Genomic DNA, 21,923 nt, shown 5'->3' on the forward strand with positions numbered 1-21,923 from the left:
AGCAAGATGCAAATCCTTTATCATTAGATCAACAGCGTGGTTTAAAGTTCAGGTTGAAATAGGTTAAGGAGCCTGCACCTATTTTCATTGCATTTGAGCAAAACATTTTCTTGCATAAGCAGCTCTTTAGATCAAAATACGTAGGTTCTTTCTGTATTTAATTATTAAGCTTTTTGTTATCGAGTAATCAGGAAGTGCTTTGTTAGAATGCTAGTTGTTTTTAGCTTAACTGTGACGGAAAAAACTCAACTCTGGCTTCTGAAAGTTGCGGAAAGCGCTTATAAACTCATCACTGTGAATGATTAAAGATGCTCTCAATGCGTAAAGTGAGGACCTGCAAACCATTTAAAATGAACAAGTTCTGTTTTTCATATTTTTTTACGATAAAAAAGTTAAAACATAGCGTGTTTGTGTGATTCTACCAATGTTTTCCAAAGCTTGACTTGAACAGGGGACGTTGAACGAAAGAAAGAACAAAAAAATAACAAAGGTGGGTTGGTGCCAGGGACTAACTTACGACATCATTTCTCTTCTCCATAGCGGTAGAGGAGGCATAGCCCTTTACCAAGCGCGAGAGCCACCTTCTGTCCATCGGGGGAGGGGGGGGGAGACGGAGGCGTACCACATGATAGGTTGTTTGGTGGTGACGGGCTGGGTAGTTAAGACTGATGGTGAGCGAAAGTCGACAAGAATAAGCACTCTAATTAGAAGCGCATTTGTCAGGGTTGTCCGATTTGCGCTCACCTGTTCCATCCTCCCCCCCCCCCCCCCCCCCCCCCCGAAAATTCTAAATGAACCAGAAGACGTTTGGAATTGGCGCGCTAGGTGTCTTCTACTGCCCTTCAACCCGCTAGTTTTGGAGAAATAATCTTCCCAGCGTGAAGATCGCACTCCCGTAAATGGGCGTCTTGCACTTCCCCAACCCTCTTTCCTTCAACTATGAAAGAAATTGCCGAAAACCAGGTTGGAAAATACAACTCCAGCTCTCCTCTTGTTTTTCATCTGCCCTTTTTTCTCCCCCACTCTCTCTCCCCCCTCTCCACAACTCCAGTTTTAGTGCGGGCGTTCACTAATAAATATAAATGTTTGTGATTAGCATCTCTGCGGCACAGGTGCATGTTTGTTGCGAGGGGAGCCTTGTTCATTAATTTTCCGCCGTGAAAAGTGCAGCGCGCCATGAACGGAGAGTCCAAATCGCACACACTGATAAATGAACGCACAGATTGTTAATGTACCATTGTAAGGCTGCAGCTTTGGAAAAAAAAAAAAAAAAAAGAGAGGAGAGAGGAGAGAGGAGAGGAAAGGGCCCACTGCCAACCCAAAGGCACTGGCATACACACACGGTGGAAGAGGTGTGGCAGGATGCTATTCGGAGGTCTACATTGAAACTGAATGGGCTTTTATCCTTACACATATAGCGAGGGATTATTTAGATTACGCCAACAAGCCCCCCCTCCCTGCTGCGAGGCCTCTGGCAAATGGGATTTGGCCCGACTGCTGGTAAATATGACACCAGGTGCCCCCTGTCCTAATGGGCCACTTATATAGCAGGCTTTCCATATAAAGCAGCTGATTTGGATCTCCATATGGGTGTGTTTTTGATATAAAAAGACTGGCAGGGTTTGGACTGGGGCGGGGATGATGGAGTAACGCGCGATGGGAGACAGAAATAATGACAATATAATATGTTGGATTTAGGGATGCAGATGATGGTAATAATACGAATAATGAGGAGTTAGTTCTACAAAATCTTAACGAGAGGTTGTGGGTTTAATTTCCTGGTATTCCTGCTTTGCACGCTGACGTAAAACACATAAGCATTTAGATGATCGATGTTCAAACTCCCTTAACTTTAAAAATCTAAGAATAGTTGATTTTTGCAAAGAGATGCAAAGAGATATTACAACATTGAAATTAACAAATGAGACAATGGCGACGTAGTAAAATGAATGTCTGCAAACCAGATGGTAGCCGGATCAAACCTCCCCTGTGTGTATTATCATTGTGTCCATGGGCAAGTCTCTTAACCCAAATTTGCTCACTCCAGTCACAGTTAGCGCGGCAGGATATGACAGGAAGGGCATCTGGCATAAAAAAAACAAACAGCCAAAATCAAAACCAATTATTGTTGTTGTTGTTTGGCACTTGGTAAACTTTGGCTGTTTTAAATGTGCGTTATAATTAAATCTGATAACAATTGTTCAAATTAATTCAGCAAATCCCACCCGGAATGAAAATTTAAAAATCAAAATGTGTGACTTTGGAACCAGCGTACAGTCCACCAGGCTGAAGTGGGTCATTCACAACCCTGTGTCCCCACTAATCCTCCAAGTATTCTCTTCATTATCAACATGATGGTCCTAATGGTGATTTCATATCTGGATTAACCCACCCTACCCCTCCTCACCCTCTCTCCTCCCTCCCTGCCCCTCAACACCCACCCCCCCCCCCCACCCCCGTCAGCGGACCGCCTGGCGCCAACGCATTTGCCAGGGCGTGGACACCAGCTCAACGCGCATTATCAGAATCAAAACATACTGTATAGTTTTAATTAGATAAATGCACTCAAATCCAAAATTAAAAAAGGGGGGAAAAAAAATGTGCAATATGTTTTATTAGAGATACGCTTTTCACACCACTCGTACAAACAGCAGCAACACAGAGGAAGAGGCAAAACAAAGCCAAAATAAATAAAAATATCGCCTCCAAAAAATAGCTTGTTTTTCAGGAGCTGCGAAAATGTTTTATTAGGGGACCGGCGAAGAACACCTGCCTTAAAATGTCGTTTCAACATCTCCCGCATGCCATTTTGCTTAATTGACTTGGAAATGGCCCAAATGTATTGCTGAATGCGGTCTAATTAATATTAATAATAAATGCCATTATTAACATCAAAGAACATCTGGTGCCCCTGTTTACCCCACCGCCTTATATGTAACACATTCTGCTGCTGTTTTCATCTCCCAACCACGACAGGGGTAAACAACCGCGCTCGTCTAGCTATTTCTTCCCCCTTTCTGACTTGATTTTTGTTTTATGTTCCATTTTTGCGTCGCGCTTTCGTCTGCTATTTGTTGCTCGGCTGTGTTAGCGTCAAGGAAGTAGCGTTAGATTCGGAGTGTACTTTTGGTATCCCAGGTTTTGTTTTCCCCCCCTGCTTCTTAGCGTCCTCTTGGTCTAGACCAGGTTGTTGTAATACCTTAGAGAGTTTCGCCAATCCCCTCGTGTACGACGTGTAGGAACAAAAAAAAATTAAAAAAAACAAAATGTAAGAAGCATCTGCAGACCACAAGAGCCTTCGCAGTTTTCACCACAGTCGTAAATCACGGACCAAATAACTTTAATCTAAAATTTCATTAAGTAGTCCTTGTCAGGTAGTAAAAGGAGGGGGATAATGCAGTGGTGTTTAATGATAATTGGTGTTTGGTTAATAAATTCTGCCGAGTTCAGATTGCAGTGGCTGGAATGCTAGCATCAGCAGTGTAACTAAACCTCAAATTGATTAACTTGCATGAACCAGACGCTCACAAAGATGGCAGTGGTCCAAATCAAAAAAAAAAAAAAAAAAAAAAGAGAGAGGGGGAGAGAGGGAGTGAGAGAGAAGGAGAGAGAGAGAGAGAGGGAGGGGGGCTGTGACATAGAGAAAGAGGGCGGGCGGGCGAGCGAGGGGCCGGATGGTGTTGTGTTGCTCCGCTGTAAGGAAATCAAGTCCCCGCGGGCGCATTTTTAAAAGCCTAATGCCTTTCAAATGATGTCATCACGTTTTACTCTCTCTCCCTTTCTCTTCCTCCCCCCCTCCTCTCCTCTCCCTCCCTTTCTCTCTCTCTTATTCCTTCCTCTCGCTCGCCCAATCGCTCTTAATATCTCTCCTCTTTTCAAACTGTTTCCGTCAATCTTACCCCCACCGCTGCCGCCGCCGCCGCCTCCTCCTCCTCCTCCTCCGCCGCCGCCGACCCCACCCCACCCCGCCACCCCGACACCCCCACCATCAGTACTGCACAAGCGGCCACTGCTCAGACTCCAGGTCACGTGACGCATTAGAATAATGGCTGGGGCAAGAAGCAAAACATCTTGTGTTTTTATGACTGATATACGATTTTTTTTTTTTTTTTCTCTCCCTCTCTCTCTCTCTTTCTCACACACACACACACAAGCTCATGTTGGGTTTCCGTGCTTCTTGGGGACTTACGATCATTTCCCTAACACTTAAAGATGCACTATGTAACTTAATGGCGCTTACTTGTCCCTACGGAGATGTGTCTTTGCCTTGAATGCTCCACAGTATAACTTATCCATCTTGCATTGATACAATTACAGGTGTTTATGTTGCGCACAAAAGCATGCATTACTTCTGTGAGCTACGTTCACCTCTCCATAGACCTTACCTGTCACTTGCCTAGCGGCGTCACCTACTTGTCTCCTTGCTGTGACGCAGTACAGCAAAGCATTAACGTCTCCACGGATATAAGCACTCGGTGGACTCTCTACATGAAGTTACATACTCCACTTTAACCATAGTCACTACTTGCCCCAATTTTAACCTTATTATGACCCATATCTGAACTTTCAATCATGCTTATAAGAACGGGACTTGATTCTCGTGTACTCAAGAGAGGCAGATCCCCGTTTTGAGTTCGTGTATACAGATTGTAGTCCCCGCATTGTGCTAAATACCCGCCCGTGCCCCTCCCTCCCCACTTTTATTTCCTGAAAGTGATATCATACCAATCAAAACCGCACCACGTTTAGAGTGCAAAGTGTGATTGAGAGAGCACCATTAAGGAACTGGGCCGCTGTCACACAAAAGCATAGCCATCGACTTTGCTGTTTATTTGTGATGTTGAGAATACGATGTTGTGGATACAGTTCTATTATTTTTTTCCTACTAATGGGTAATGGGTGTGGTCTTAATGTAGAGCCTGATGGAACACGAGGCTCTCTAAGTCGAATACCAAGTAAATATGCCATTGTTGGTTACACTGAAATTAGTTTGTTGGGTTGTGTCTATTAGATCATTTGATTTGGCTCATGTCTACAAGCTCCTACAACCTCAAAAAAGACTTGCCTCTCCACAGATCTGACCTGTAACTTAACTTGACCTAGTGGCGTTACTTCCTTATCTCCATGGTCGTTAATGACGTACTGCAGAAGATAATGCGTTAACGGCTCTACGGCGAGAAGCAAGCGGTAGATCAGATGAGAAAAGTTTCTTAACGCGCCTTTAAGTTTGAGGTACACGGTATTTGACCCATCTTTTAACCCATCACTGCATTTGCCCCATCTTGAAATCCAGTCAGGAAGTTCTAGCTTGTGTATAAGACTCTTGTTCATGTTTAATTGTGGTTCGAAATGAAACAACGAAACCGTGGTACCCAGGGAGAATACGGTGACTGAAAGGGCCAGATAGGAATCAAACCCTAAACCTTCTGGCTGTAAGCACTGTTTTTCTCAGCCAATGTGCCACCCAAGTAAACTCAGGTCAGGTGTCAGTCACAAAACTCATCATATTTTGTCTAAAACGCAAATCCATCTTGTAATTCCATAATAAAATAACTAACATATTAAAGCGCCCATATTACACCATTTTCTGATCTATGTTATAATGTTGTTTTCTCATCAAAAACATCATTAGAGTTGTATTTTATTTCATTCACATACGTTTAATGCACAAACCCTGCATATTTAGGCTGAGTTCTTCTCTCAAACAGAAAACACTCTGTCCCACCTGGTGATGTCATCGAATACAGGAAGTGCTCCACTGTGTTTTTAAACTCCATACAACTTCGCTAGAATCATTAGGATGATTTCAGCGCTGGGATTGTCGATCTCTACTGAACAAAAGGTCTTGAAAACTACCACGTCATGACATCACAAGGTGGAACAGAGCATTTTGAGCCTTGGAGAAGTACACAGACTAATAACAAAGGGTTACTCAAACGTGTGAATGAAACAAAAAACAACTCCAGGTATGTTTTTGAGGAGGTAACAGCGTTATAACATGACTTAAAGCTCACAAGAGTCAACTTTGTGAGTGGTAAATATGATGCTAATTTAAATAGAATTATCTAAAAAATGAACTACCCCAAAACATATAAAGTACTCATGTGTATTAGGGGACTGGGTTATCTGAAAGCAAAAATGGGCCATTTCTTAGAAGCTCATATCGAGGCAGTATTATCCTTTTGGGACCACTGTTAAATGGACACTGAAGTAGTTCACTGCATTAAATGTTAAAGATAAAACTTTCACTGGCCTGATTTACAGCACTAGCCTATATAGTTTAACCTCTGTGGTGCGGGTGAGGGTGTAAAAATAGGAGGGAATTTGTCATCCCAAACCAACTTCAAGAATATTACTTTATTTAACAGATATAGGCTTGCACCGTCCAACTTTATAATGGCTACACCCTAATTAGCCTAAGTAAAGCATAAACAAAGACATAAAAGTGCTGCACCTGATTTTCACAGTCTTAAAAAATTATTACAACTAGTTCATTTTAAACCGTGTGCAGCCGTCCAAAGTTATTCCTCCCGTAACTGTAAGCGCAGAGTTTTGCCATCAGTGTAGTTCTGACATCAGGTAGCATGCTAAGCGCACTCCCTGATTATCTGACAGTAAATCGCTTTAAAATTAGATGCAAATACTAGAATTAGATGCAAAATAGATACAAGGACAAGACAAATTTTTGGGCACTTTAATCGATAAATGGTTTATGAAGAAGGAATTGAGTTTAGTAACTACTTAACGAAGGGTCAGGGTATTAGTTGAGTGTAAGTCTGCATCATTCTTAAGAAAATATTGGTTCAGTATGAATGAAATGTTTGGTCGTGCGTTATTCAGAGTTACAAGTTGAAGTTATTATAGGGTCACAGGCTTTCTTGAAGATTAATTAAACAAAATCAACATTTATATAAAAAAATAATAAGCATGTGCATTAATGATATTTGACAATGTTATGAATATATCCTCCTATGATTCCTTATATCAAACCATAAGTCACTGTGACTTTAATAGCACAGCTGAATTAATCATAATCTTTCTTTCATCGGGCCTTCTAAATATTGCACTAGACAAAATGCTTGCAGAGACTGGCGTATCATTTCAACATTTCAACTGTGCCCAGGTGGCTTATTCCCATGGCGATCGGGAGGTGGGGAGGCAATGGGTCTTCTCTTCTTTAGCAGGATCCTGGTGACATGTCGAAGGAAGACACACAAGCGCGCGTACACACACACGCACACACACTCACTGTTTGTGGTGAGCCGAGTGTGTGTACATGAGTGCGAGTGCTCCAGACAGCCGGCACAGTGACTGATACTCAGCCTGCCTCCCAGATGGCCTGCTCAACTCTGCTCCAATCTGATCTGCAGGCCTTTGTTCTGGCATGTTCCATTAGGCTGCCTTGACACCAGTAAAAGCAGAGGGGAGAGGAGCTGCTCTCACATCAGATACAGCTGAATTATACATGGCTCCGCGTCTCTCCCCTCTGTGATTTGACTGTGGCACTTGTGTGGTTGTCATGTTGGGAGGAGAGGGCCCGGGCGCCGCGTGAGGGATCGACGTACGCTCTTTGAAAGCAGCGGGCTCCGTGACGGCAGTTTGGGGAAGGCAATAGTAGTGGCTTTAATGTTTCATTCAGAGATGTGCTTTAGTCATTGTGCTCCTGATCTGTGTGGAGTCATTTAAAGAAGAGACTGGCTCAAATAAAACATGTCCACTCAGCATGGGGCGTTTTGGAAAGCCTGTGTATCTCTATCAAAGCCTGCATGGCCTATTAAAACTCCCTCTTAAGAAGAGTTTTGGTTAAGTAATTTTTTGTGTTTTACCTTTGATATAAGGGAAGCTCCATTCTGTCAAACTTTAAACTGTTTTGTCAGTTTGACTTAAAAGCAGTTCTTCACACAAGTGGTGAGATAAAAATGAAAGAGGCGACAGTTAAAGATGTCATTTATCCAATCAAAGCACACAGATGGTGCAGACTGGAATATCCGCTTTATAAAAGAATGTAAATAGGCAGAATGATGGTGTCTGGCCTTTACGGGCCTGTATAAATACAGCCTGTGGCTCACCTGTGACAATCACTTTAACGCCGCGTCTCCCACAGTGAATCCTCTTTGCATAAAAAGGATGGGGGCCGGCGAGTGGAAATCAATACAGTGTGGATAGTTACTGCTGCATGTCAACAGGCGAGTCTGCCCACACATCACACACCCAGCTGTGAACGATGACGCCTAATATACGGCTGACCTTCAAAATGTCATAAATGTGTTGTGCAATAAAGTGTCAATATTTGTGGTTATATGGAGCAGGATGACTTTTACAGTAATTGGAACAGCCGCATTAAAAGCTGCAGATCAGTCAACTGATTAAAGACAAGCAGGCTGATAGTACAGACCGGACTGGTGCGGGCCTCTCACGTGCATGTGCCTGCAAGAGCGTGCACGTGTGAGCCACAGGCACGTGCATGCTCCTACAGGCACACTGCTACAGGCATGTGCACGCTGCTACAGAGACATGCACACTCCTACAAGCACATACACGCTCCTACAAGCACGTGCACGCTGTTACAGGCACGTGCATGCTCCTACGTGCACGTGCAGAAGTGTGCACGCTCCAGACAGGTTTACAAGGGCCGCACACCTAAGACGATGCATGTGTATGCACAGTGACAGAATGTGTGAGCACATTTATTATTGAAGGCGGGTTAGTGCCAGCAGAGCCCCTCTCCTCCTCTCAGTGTGAGTGGTCCTGAACAGGAGACTGGTGACCCCTGACAGGATGTGGATGTGAGACACTGCGGTGACAGAGACATAGAGACAGTAGACACAGGCAGAGTGCTGTGTTGTCCTGCCTCCAAAGCGTGTTTGGGATTTTTTAATTTTAGCCCCATCTGGGCTGGGCAGGTGGGCCAGTGTCTGTTACACGATGGCCAGAATCTTTGCCAAAAAGGGATCTGTACAGTAGACTGCTCAAAATATGTTTATGAGCAGGCCACTATGGCGACAGTATGGTGCAGCCCTGGACCCAGCACTGGGGGAATTGTAGCGCTTTATTTATTTATTTGCTGTCTGCAGGATTTTAAATGCATTCAAATGAAAATGCAAATGAACTGATGGGGAGCAGCCGAAGTGAAATTATTCAGGAAATTAAATTTTCACCTTTGATATTTTACATACAATATGTTTAGTTTAATATGCACCTACGTCCTATGGAAGGCAACACATCTTTTATTAGACTAGATTTGAGCAAATGCAGCACATTTTAAATGTGTTTAGTCTTTTGGAAAACAAATAGCTTGGTTATGATGTTTGGTAAGACATTTTATTTGTTGCAACAATACTTTTCAATACCATCATGTGGTTATTGGAAATGAAATAGTTAATATGACTATTTCCTCTTTCCCTGCTATGTCCTTCCTCCTCTTCTTTGTGCGTTCCATCACCTTCTGATTGAAACCGTACAAAGAGGTAATTTTACAGGCCGCGATGCACAGTTTAACATCTGCTTTTACACCCAAAGCGTTCATGGGCTCGTCCCAGACTCGGCCGCTTACTAAATGAAAGTGCAGTTGCCAAGGCCAAGTAGAAGCAGCTGGTATTTAGTATGTGTGCATTGTCCTGGACTTATATTTCGGTTGCCTTTCAGTTTGAGTTGTGATAAATAGACTTCAGGCTGATAGCGGCGCTGTGAATGGAGCCGTGTGTTTAGTGTCAATGTGGAAGAGGACTTGCTGACTTGGGCCTTTCCATTCTGTAAACCCCATTTGAGTGACGGGCAGAGGAGGGGCGGATAGGCCGGGTTAGCCACAGAAAAGAAAAGATTAGGCTACTGTTAAAAATGCTGCTTATTGTGCCGTTGCCCTGCCAAAGAGGGGTTCGTGAATTTTGATTTGAATTTTTACCCGTGCAGCTAACATGGGGCATATGGACATATCAAATCATGCACTACAGCTAGGAATACAAATGCATTCTAAATGATTACGTGGAAAATCTACAATGCCAAGCAAAGTATAAGATATAAGGCAGTGACTTATCAGTGTCCTGTCAGAACAGAACAAGCCTATTGGATGAGCACGGGGGGGATTCACTCCAGAAATGCAGAATCAAGATTTTTTTTGCCTATATTTTAAATATATTTACATAATGATTATCATGAGGATTCGACATTTCCTGTAACAAAATATACAGTAATAGTACTGTCTGTGTAATGCCTCGGTCGTCCAAGTATGATTCATAGTAAAAGAAAAATTCAAATCTGTCAACTGGACAAAAAGTTGTAGGAGTGAAGACGTTTTGCTGCTCATCCAAGCTGCTTGTTCAGTTCTGGTCAAATTACCGGTGCCTGGTGTTTGGTATTTCCTTAAATGTCTTGTCACATCAGATTACAGAGTGTGTGTCCCGTTCTTGTGTTTTAGGATCAAATATTAGTTGGGTTTTGGGTGCGTGTGTTCGTTTAAGTTTTTGGTGGACCTTTGAATCCCTTCTTTTATTACAATATTGACTGCTTAGAAAGCTGCCGACTTCGTAAGCCTGTCCCCTTGGCAGTGTGTGCATCGATATCATTTCTACTTCAGTTAAATCTGACTTGACAGTTCCCTGGCACTTGGCATGACGATGAACTATTGTGACACCAATCAAAGCAATCATTACCACTGCAGACATTCTCTTTGTATTCAATATATTTACCAAGCATTTCTGAAAATCATACATACATTAAATTATACAGTTCAATTTATAAAGTATAGTATATAAATCACCCAACCTGTCCCGACCTTAAACCGCACACGAGACCATCACATACAACCAAATGATCCTGGCCTCATCCTTGATTGTACCTTCATCAACACATTCCCAAGTTGTCATCTTTAGCTACACATTCCGACAATTACGTTGATAGCAGTTGCGCTAACCTCCTTGTCATCATTTTTCTGTTTCTTTTTTCAAATTCCTGTCAGAATGGAGGGGGCGGGGTCAAACCGTTATCACCCTATCACATCTCTGACAACTACCTGTCAAAATCGGGTCGCGCCGACAAGATGTGAGGAGATCCCGCAATGCTGACACAGCCGATTCCGAGCTCCGCACTCTTTCTTCCTCCTGTCTGATTTTCGCATTGTTAATTTTTTCACTGCGACTCTCAAATACGGGTGATAAAAAGCCAAAATGGGAGGAGTGTATCGGGTAGTACGCAAGACCGGAATGTTTGGGAATTTTGAAAAGCTTCTGAACTGTCAGCGTTCCTGTCAGGTCGAAATATAGCAAAGCCTTTGATACAAATTTGCATATTCGAACGATGCAGGAATAGGCGATGCGTTGGCAAGTTCGAAGTGACACTGACAACACCTTCCATTTTCTTTCTCTTGTTTCTTCTCCAGATGTTGGGGAGGACCTGGCGAAGGCGGCAGGGAACGCTCAGCCCCCCACCATGGTTCCTGCCAACAACGCCCCAAACTCAGCGGTCGTAGTGCCCCAGCATCGTGAGCGCGGCCTGGGATCGTCCTCCAAGGATTGCCCCTATTGTGGGAAGTCCTTCCGCACCTCACATCACCTCAAAGTCCATCTACGGATACATACAGGTCAGTTCACACATAATGTCAAAGTTTTCAACAAGGCCAAATATAGGATGGTAATCAAGGATGGTTAGTTTATCCAAAAAATGTACTGTTGATTGACTGTGTAATCCCTGTCACTCTGGTAGGCTCCATTACAAAAAAAAGTAAAAAAACACAGTCAAAAAAAAACAAAATTATATATATATATATATATATATATATATATATATATATATATACACACACACACACACACCCACACACACACACACACAATTGGGATAAAAGTAATTTTTGCAGTAAATATATATCTACGCTAATTGTTGTCTGTCTTGTGTCTCTCAATATATGGTACCATCTAAAACACCATTGTGGTGTAGTGTAATTACTATTTAGTGCAAACATTGTACTTTATAGTCACACACATTTTACAAATACATTTTTGCCACTCATCCAAGCAGTACTGTTATTTCAAAATAATACTACACAGGTAGAAGATCAAACTAACTAAACATTATTTGTGGAAAGTAAGACTACTTGTAGAAGTAACTGGATGTAACATGTCATTTATAACTGTTAAAGTAATAGAAAGAGCAGAACATTAAAATATGTCTAATATTTGTCTATTGTCTAATACACAAATGAGAGAAAAACAAAATTATATCTGAAAGAGTGCTGCAAGAAACTAAAATATTCAAATCATTTCATATTATCAACATTACGCATTTCCCACTGGTTACTCACAATGGGAATAGTAAAAAAAAAACTAAAAACTGAAATTTTAAGAGTACTTCTACACTGTCAAATACATGTACCACTAAAGTACAAAAAGTATCCTGTTCGAAAACTACTCTACTAATTGCTATTTCATTAAAAAAGTAAGTTGACTAAAACTAAACCCAACTGAGTACCCATGTCTGCCCGTAATCCATTGGTGAAACATTTATTGTACTTCATGCAAAATGTACTTTAGCGCGTGTAGTGACATCCCTTCTGGGGCTGACTGATACATAGCTGTATGAGCACTGGCCTAATCGCATATTGAGGGGTGCGTGCCTCCTGATATGATGGATCTCTCGCAGATTAATTGATTGCATATTAGCTTTGTACCTGATGAATTCAGCATTTGTTATTGTAGAGAAGACCCTCATTTGCATACATTCTAACTGAGATCAACACGCAAACATGGATCCCGAGATAAAATTGTTCAGAAATGTCGACAGTTTACAAATAGTACAATATGTGTGATCTGCATACACTGTTATTGAACGGGACGGAATGATGTTAAAAGTAAAGGTTAGTAAATCATGCTTAAAGGTGCACTATAAGTAACTTTTGTGGTTGGAGCGCCTGCCACCTTCTTGTCTCCATACAGATTTCATTTCTTTGCCTGGAATTTTCCACAGTATGGCATTAAATTCATCTTGCATTATTAAATTTAAGGTGTTTCTGTTGGTTAAAGGTCCTACCTATACTATGCAAAATGGATTCTTATAATCTTTAAGCCATATTATAGTATCGTTATCTCTTGGAGCACTTCCTGTATTACCACATGACATCACAAGGTGGAACAGAGTGCTTTGCTTTTGGTTTGAGAGAAGAACTCAGCCTAAACATGTCGGGTAAACATGTGTGAATGAAACAAAATACAACTCCTGGTATGTTCCTTGATGATGAAAAACAAACATTATAACATCAGATCAGAAAATAGCGTAATACCTGCCCTTTAAAGTTACCTTGGCAACCATGCATTCTTACTGAGAGTGATATCCCACAGATCTCACCTATAACTTGACCTGCTAATGCTACTGTCACCATGGAGAAAGCGAAATTCAAAGCAACACAATCTCCATGGAGACGAGCAGTGTGACAAAACCACCAGAAAAGTTACATAGAGCACCTTTAATGATTGCTAATGTAGCTTAGTTTGTTCGTGATCAAATCAAACTAATATTTCAAGCTAATCCATACTTACTTAATTGACGTAAATGCACATCTATTGTTTTTTCCAGTATATATAGAAGGTTGAGGTTTAGAAATCGTATTGTATCACATAAACACTGTAAAATTATGCAGAATTAGTAACTTTAAAGGTCTAGAAATCAGATATTAATCAGATTTTGGTGATCTCGTAACTACCCAGCTACTCAGTATAACCATTTTTCAAAATCGTTTAGAATCAAAACCCGACATCTTTACATATATGTCTTTTTTTTTTTTTTTTCGAACTTTCCTCAAAACAATCAATAAAAACATCTCAAAACTGTACCAAATTTCAGTGAGCACATACTACGCAGTCAGAATCCTGCTTCTTCCGATCTCCTCTTGAACGTGCTGCACAGATGGTCACAGTTTCCCATTCACAGTATCGCAGTGTCCTGGAAATAAGCATAAGAAGTCAGTGATCCCAGTCCATCGGCACACTCACTCGCATTCTCACCTACATCTCCAAATCCGCTTCGGTTTTCCACACTCCTTCCCCCCTCCCCTCTTCCCCTCCACCCATCCCCGTTCTTTAATTGCACATAAAAATGAATAAATAAACCAATTCACAAGTAGCACCCCCTAACAGTCTCCCTCATCAAGGCTTAAGGCCATTGTTACGTCCGCCTCTTTAATTTTTTTTTTCTCTTCTTTTTCCCGAGTCATCATTTCATTGAGCTCTAATTAACACAACAAGGGTTCAGTGTCCTCCAATGACATCACTCAGAGGGCAATTTCACACTCGCTAACTCTCAATAACTTTTGAGCCAAAACAAAGCCCGACTGTCCGACGTTTAGGGGTACGATGATGATAAACCCCGGTAGATCTTAATTTTTTGCGCTGTTTTTTGAACCTCGACACAAAAAAACAAAAAAGTCTCCAAATGCGTACCTATTTGTCGTCCCTTGTTTGTTGCTTGGAGGTTAAGGCAGCAGTCAAGAGTAATGATGTGGACAGTGGATGGCGGCCAAAGTTCCGACACTCTCTGCGAGCTACGAACGCCCCACTGACTATCCAGGTTAAAGTCACAATTAGACCACACAGAGGACAACAAACACGTGAATGGCAAGGACAATGGCTGGGAGCAGGGGGCCCCCCGAACTGGACAATGCACAATAAAAGGTGATGCCCTGAGTTTAGGTCTCAAAGCAGGTTCCCATGTGCAGGGGATGTATGGTGATTTATGGAGCGGTAGAGAGGCGTGATGGCACTCTGGGAAAACTGGATTGGAAAACAAAAAAATGCATTGTGTCAAATTTTGTGTAGTGATACTGAATATTTATACGCAATTAAACTTTTAATTTCAACACTGATTAAAAAAAATGCATAAAAATTACTTTTGCTCATAGACTGTATATATAAATGGCCATAGCTAACCTGCTAGCCTTGTTCCAAATTGGAAGTAATCATGGGTGCATTTCTGGCTCCATCGATTCCAATTCACTTTACATTAGAAAACTGTCGCCCTTCTCTTTGTAACTGCTGCTGTCATTTATGTCTTAAAATGTTCGTATTAGTCCATTATGTGTGATCCTGTGATGTATTTGTATTTCATTATTGTGTCCATAAATCGAGATATGAACATTAATAACAGACAAATCAGCTTCTTTCTTAGACTTAGCAACAGGTTTGATTGACAGCATTGCTAAGGGTCCGTCCCCTGCCAAACCAGCAGTGCCGGTGGGAAGGGGCGTTACCTTCAACAGCTTCACTCTAGATTGGCTCTTTGGTTGCTATGATACTTGTGGTCAGAATTCTAAATATGGAACTCGGCTCTAAATTGGCCCCTTATAACTGCCAGCCTCAATGAGTTTAATTTGCCTGGAGCCGGACGCTATGGGTGACGTTACACTCCTTTAACAACTTCTTTATATAGTCTATGCTTGTGCTTGAAAAAGTAAAAAGGAAACTGGTCAGAAAACAGTATGTTCCTCTTGGACTACCAAAGATATACAACATATATATATATATAGGCAATCCATTTTTTTGTGTGTAATTCTACCACAACGTAATGGTGCTCTTCTGGCTCGGAGTCTTTCACCTACTTGTCTCCATGGAGATGTGATTGCTTTGACTGGAATGTTCCACTGTATGGCATTAAACTTAACTATCTTGCATGTATTCAGTTGTTGCTCCTTGAAAACATGCATTCCTGCTGTGATCCAATTCACAGATCTGACCTTTAACCTGTCCTAGTGGTGACAGTTGCTTGTCTTCATGGAAATATATCATCTTAATGCCATACTGTGGAACATTCCAGCCAAAGCAAAGACAAACAAGTGGCAGACTGCACAGAGAATCTTTAAACATATATTTTAGTTTAATATATTTTTGAATAGTCATACATACTTTACAACTTAACTCAGAATGTAACACTACAAACTCATATTTTCAATTTAGTTAGTTTTACTTCCCTGATTACAACTTTTTTACGGAAATAATCCAAATTGTTCTTGAAGGAAAAATTACCCAACCCAAACAGACTTTACCCAGAGATATTTTTACACTAATATAAATGCAATCTGCTGATGACAAGATGAAAACTCCATTTCCATTTGCTGGTTAATGATTAATGACAGTTTATTTATATGTATTTGATCAGTTGATGAATTCCCCCACAATCCCGTGCATGGTAATCGCGTGATTAGAAGATGCTGTTACCAAATGTTTGCCGACAGGAAGCCAGTAAACACTAACTGAAATGAAGCCATCTTTATGCTAACTCAAACACATAAAACAGGCTTTATGCACCGCTGTTAATATCCCACTTTACAACTTTTATTCCTCTTTTGGTTGCCTTTGAGATACCCATATATTAGCATCCAAAGGCGTAGATTTCTCTCCTCTCATTGCAAAGTAGTGTCGCGATGCTTAAATTCTAAACTTGATTTCGATACTGAGGCAAAAGCTTGGTAACTCTATATAATAAGTACACTTTAATTAGCCTTATTAAAGCTAAAGCCAGCAAAGGGTGGCTATTTTGAAGAATCTAGTGTATGAAATAGGAATGTTTTGAGTTATTTCCAACTGTTAAATGAAAATGTGTGTTCAAACTTTTGTACTTAAAGGTCCTATCTTAAACCAAACTATTGTGAGCTGTAAGTCACGTTATAATGACGTTACCTCCTCAAAAACATACCTGGAGTTGTGTTTTGTTTCATTCCCACATGTTTGAGTAAAGGTTTATTATTAGACTGTCAAAGCTCAAAATGCTCTGTTCCACCTTGTGATGCCATGAAGTGGTAGTTTTCAAGTTAACTTCTACCTTTTACCCTTAGTTCAGTAGAGATGGGCAGTTTTGGGGCTGAAATCATCCAAATGATTCAAGTGGAGGTGTATGGAGTTTAAAAACATATTGGAGCACTTCCTGTATTACCATATGACATCACAAGGTGGAACAGAGTGTTTTCTGTTTGAGAGAAGAACTCAGGCTAAATGTGCAGGGTTTGTGTGTTAAACATGTGGGAATGAAAGAAAACACAGCTCCAGGTCTGTTTTTGATGAGGAAACAACATTATAACATAGATCAGAAAATAATGTAATGCAGCCCTTTAACAAAATTTCATTATGTGGGTTTTGCTTTTTGTCAAACTTTACTTATCTCCAAAATCCACCTCGCTATATTCCCTTCCCTTCTTGGAAAGCTTACTCCTGACCAAAAATTCACAATTCATACTTATGATTCCAGTTTAAATAAGTATGTTCCTTAGATGTTTGTGTTTCATTACTTTTCACAAGCATTCCTTATCTCCAAAATTAGCCTCTTCACTATCACACATTCTTGCTAAATTCCCTTAAATCTTCTTGTAAGGTTTTACTCCTGACCTTTTTGTCATTTCTTACAAGTAATCCTGGAGTGCCGGTAGACGGGCAGCAGCTCCGACTCACAATTCCAAATGAAAATCCCTCACAGCTGAGAAAAAATCAATGCTAGCTTTGCTCTTTATTCTGCCTTATTCAGTGTAACTCTCCTCCTCGGTGCACTTAAAAGGCAGAATGGGGACCACCCGCACCGCTGGCCCCTCTGCTCCTCTGTAATAATAGGCACTCACTGTACCTCACATCTGAATTACACAGACAGACGTGTAGAGCCCGAGTGTCCTCAAATAATGAGGATCTCTGCATTAAACAGAACATCCAGGTCAGGGCAGGGCCACGGGATTGGAGCTGAACAAGGAGTTTAGTGACAAGTAGAAGAGATTTTTACCATCTGTTGTGCGAGTGAAAAAGGGAGTAGACATTTATTTGAATATATATTTTTATTTGTATTTTTGCAGAACTGAAGAAAGTATGATTTTTTTTTTTTTTTTTTTTTTTTATTGTTGGAAATAAAAGAAATTGAAGAGAAAACCATCCCTGTCCTGCCACATTTATGCAAAATAAATAAATAAATAAATAAATAAATAAATAAATAAAATAAAAATAAATAAAAATAAATAAAAATAAATAAATAAATTAATAAGTAAATTTATAGGTTATTTGCGATATTAGTAAATATGCATTCTTGCTTTATGGCCATTTTAAATTAATTTATTTTAGCTATAATGCAAAGGAAAAGATGTCCCTTACATTTCACCAACACTTCTGGGGTTCAGATCAAAAGCAGTAGGCAATATATCACAAAACATACAGCTATTCTAGATCTTGATGTAGGCAAACAGGAGTACCTAGCTGGAGGATTGGCCTAATGTGCATGATTTTAGTTGATAATTGGAACAACAGCATCCAAAAGAACTCACCTAAACACAGGGTGAACATGCAAACTCCACACACAACCTGGGATCGTCTTACTGTGACGCTAGCAGCCGCTTTGCTACCACGCCACTTTATTATTTACAGCAATAGACGTAGCATCAGCCCAGCACACATAGCCTTGCCGGGCCCATTCAATGGTTAGTGAGTGTTCTAAGTTATGTGCATTGAGTGGTACAGCGCAGATCCCCGTGAGAACTGTATTTTATCTTCCAGGCTCCTGTTTGCAGCCCTGACATTAATCCATTTGGCAAAACACACAGAGACAATCTAATTCCATTCACAATATATATTTCACATGCTCTCAGCTGAACTGCGCTGCATTTCATGTCTTAATCCTACAGTAAGAAAGACCCGGCACTATACTTAACAGCCTTAAATGAAATCAGCTCAACTTGGAAATTTGATTTGGACACCGGGCATTGCATTTACTCTTATGTCTATCAAAGCTATCCACCACTGGGGCATGTAAAGTAGTTTTGGCTCAGCAGTTAAAGTTACAGCAGTGGGCTTTAAATTGGCAGTTTGTTTTATCTGTTTTTATTGTTTTGTGAGGATATTTTTTAAGATCCACTATATAACTTTTTTTTGTGGAGGGTTCGACTCTCGCTTTTCTCCGTGGACACATTATTTCATCGCCTGTAACCGCATTTAATGTATCTATCCGGTATTTTTCAGGTGCTTTTATAGCTAGAAATACCTTAAAAATACATGCATTCTTACTGTGAAATGTGGTCATCCCTCCACAGATGTTACTTGGCCTTATGCCGTCACCTGCTTGTCTCCATGGACATGAGTTTAATCCCATACAGTGGGACATAATAGGCAACACAATAACATATCCATAGCAATTGTATTGGCGTACCCTCCATTAGAAAAATGACATAGTCCATTCTTTCTTCTCCCAACATTTCTGTCTCACTGGCAACACAAATGTCACTTGAATCCATGGTGATTTCAACTAAATGGACGATTCTCCATCACTGTCTCTAAATGTTCAAGAAGCAGCTGGTATCAAAACTAAATGGGGAATGAGGATATATGTTATGAAGCGTAGACAGAATAATACTTGAACGTAACATGTATTTGAAGTCTAAGTAGGCTACCACTAGTATGAATCGGCTTAAGGCAGGCCCGGGTGCAGACCAAACTGACTGAGCGTGCATTTGAGTTTCAAAGGGGTGCAAGCATAATACGCTTTCATTAAGTGGCATTATTTAGGCGCCTGAAATTGAGGTTGCAATTAGAGTGTCCAGACATCTCTATTTATCCTGGACAGTTTGTGTTTTGAGCAATCTGTCCCCTGTCTCAGCAGATTTATTCCAAAACCAGTTCAAGAAATTTCCCAGGTGTCCCTATTTATGACCAGTTTGATCCCCCCCAGCAGTAAAGAGGGGAATATATTGTCATTTGTTTAGCTAAAATACAAAAAAAATGTTTAAAAATGGCCATAAGAGGAAAAAAACACTCACACCGACATAAGTCCCTCATTATATACTTACCCACAAGTGAGTCGAGAATGGACCTTGTTACATGCTCTTTTTACAATTTTATGTCTGGAATACGGGTATGTTCCAGTTTTTAATTAAAATATCTAGTCACTCTAGTTGCAACACACCCTTTTGCACCCTGCCCTGCCTGCCCCACACCTCCGAAGAACATTTTGAACGCTGCTATTTCCTAAGTCCCTTAAAGAAACCATGTAAAAATCTTAATTCCGTTGTATTTTTTTCCTACAATATCAGTCTATACGGGTTTAACTTTGAAAACACATCTTACTGACCAAACACATGGAAAATCACATTGGCATCAGACACAGTAAATGCAAACAATAGAACATAAGGGTTAACCAACATCTCTGCGAGTCTGGAGATAGCGCGTCAGTATAAGCTGCTTTCTTTGGACTGAAGCGCACCCTGGATGGCGGCCTATCTAAGCACAGCTTTAGTAGCCCTCCTCACATGGGGGAAAAACAGCTTGATGCATCTCCAACATGTGGCCTTTAAATCATCCTATAACCTAATCATAGCTAGCTCCTCTGTGACACCCTGATTACATCCACGCGATGACTTTTACAGCGGCTAAAGATCCCGCGTGCGCGCCTTGGCGACAATGCAAGAGCGAAACTAGCATGTGACAGCCAGGCTAGCCCCCCCTTTTCATGCTAATGCAACGTGATCGGCACAATGGAGTTGCTTACCAAGCCGGGTCGGGGCTAGCTGGCGTTGTGCGCGTTGTGCTAGCTTAAGATTAATGTACGGCTAACGGCGGCTTGAAAGCAATGAAGTGCATTTAAATTCCTCCAAAAGTTAAAGAGCTAACGTTACCGTATTAATTTCCTCTTGAAGAGCGAGTGGGAAAATATCCATTAGCAAAATTAAGCGCAGTTTTGGAGGTAGCTAACATTGTGCATGGCGCTACAGTGTGGGCTAATGAACACACTGCAGAGGGTGATATTTCATTATACAAATTAATGCTCACATTTTAATGGGAAAGTCACATAATGAATCTAGGCTTCAGTGACAGCAATTAGGGGCCCAGATTGTCCCCTTCTGGACAAGGCACTATTTAGCAGTAAGCAGCTGTGTGTAAAAAAGAAAAAGGTCTGCGCTCTTGACAATAGGCACACATAACTTGAGGCGGGCGGCATAAGCAATAAGGCTCCCTGTTCACCTTTAAATGGCTGGAGTAGGAGACAAAGAGGAGAGGGGAGGGATGGCCCATGTCACTTAACCTTACCCTAACCTTGTAATCAGGATGAATCAAGCCAGACCTGTGATCCTCCCTAACATTCATCTAGCGCATCTTAGTGCCCTCGCCCAAGCACTGCGTGTGATGTATTAGACTTTAAAGGCACGCTTTTTAAAGGGGAGGAAAAGGAGAGGCAATGCAGTGGATAGAGAGGAGTGCAGGGAGAAGTTACACTCAATTAGAGGTGTTTTAAAACTTGCAGGCTATGTCGTACTGATTTTTTGTACTTAAAACCCATCAAGCTCCTCTTTATTTTTAATGTCTATAAACATATTAAAGGGCCCATATAACACTATTTTCTGATCCAGGTTATAATGTTGTTTCCTCATCAAAAAGTTAGCCGGAGTTGTGTTTTTTCATTCACACAGGTTTAACACACAAACCCTGCATATTCTTTCCTCAGACAGATAACACTCTGTTCCACCTTGTGATGTCATGTGGTTATACAGGAAGCGCTCTACTGTGTTTTTAAACTCCATACAATTTCACTAGAGTCATTTGGATGATTTCAGCATTGGATTTGCCAATCTCTACTGAACAAAAGGTAAAAGGAGCTGTTAATTTGGAAAACTACTGCTTCATGACATCACAAGGTGGAACAGAGCATTTTGAGGTTTAGTGATGTAGACAAGCTAATAATACAGTGTTACTTAAACATGTGTGAATGAAACAAAACACAACTCCAGGTATGTTTTTGATGAGGTAACAGCATTATAACGTGGCTAAAATCTCACAAGAGTCTTTTTTTTTTTGTAAAATGGGACCTTTAAAGTTAATATACTTTTGTTTTCGTTGCCCAAATTTCCACCACTCGCAGCTTAGAAATTTTGATGCTACGCTATCCTGTCTTTAGCTGCATACAAATGGCTTCCCAAAATGCATGGA

The 21,923-nt window shown here is 40.9% G+C and overlaps 1 protein-coding gene across 3 annotated transcripts in view; it reads left to right on the forward strand.

Annotated features, from left to right (window-relative positions):
• The window catches only part of znf536 (zinc finger protein 536), a 294,307-nt gene that overhangs the window by 202,233 nt on the left and 70,151 nt on the right, over nt 1-21,923 (forward strand). For all 3 annotated transcript variants that reach the window (XM_055231159.1, XM_033985229.2, XM_055231162.1), the window contains one exon: nt 11,375-11,575. In XM_055231159.1, coding sequence (XP_055087134.1) covers nt 11,375-11,575 — 201 coding nt within the window. The remainder of the gene's footprint in view (nt 1-11,374; nt 11,576-21,923) is intronic.

This window comes from Periophthalmus magnuspinnatus, chromosome 3 (genome assembly GCF_009829125.3).
Source record: "Periophthalmus magnuspinnatus isolate fPerMag1 chromosome 3, fPerMag1.2.pri, whole genome shotgun sequence".
Lineage (NCBI taxonomy): Eukaryota > Metazoa > Chordata > Actinopteri > Gobiiformes > Gobiidae > Periophthalmus > Periophthalmus magnuspinnatus.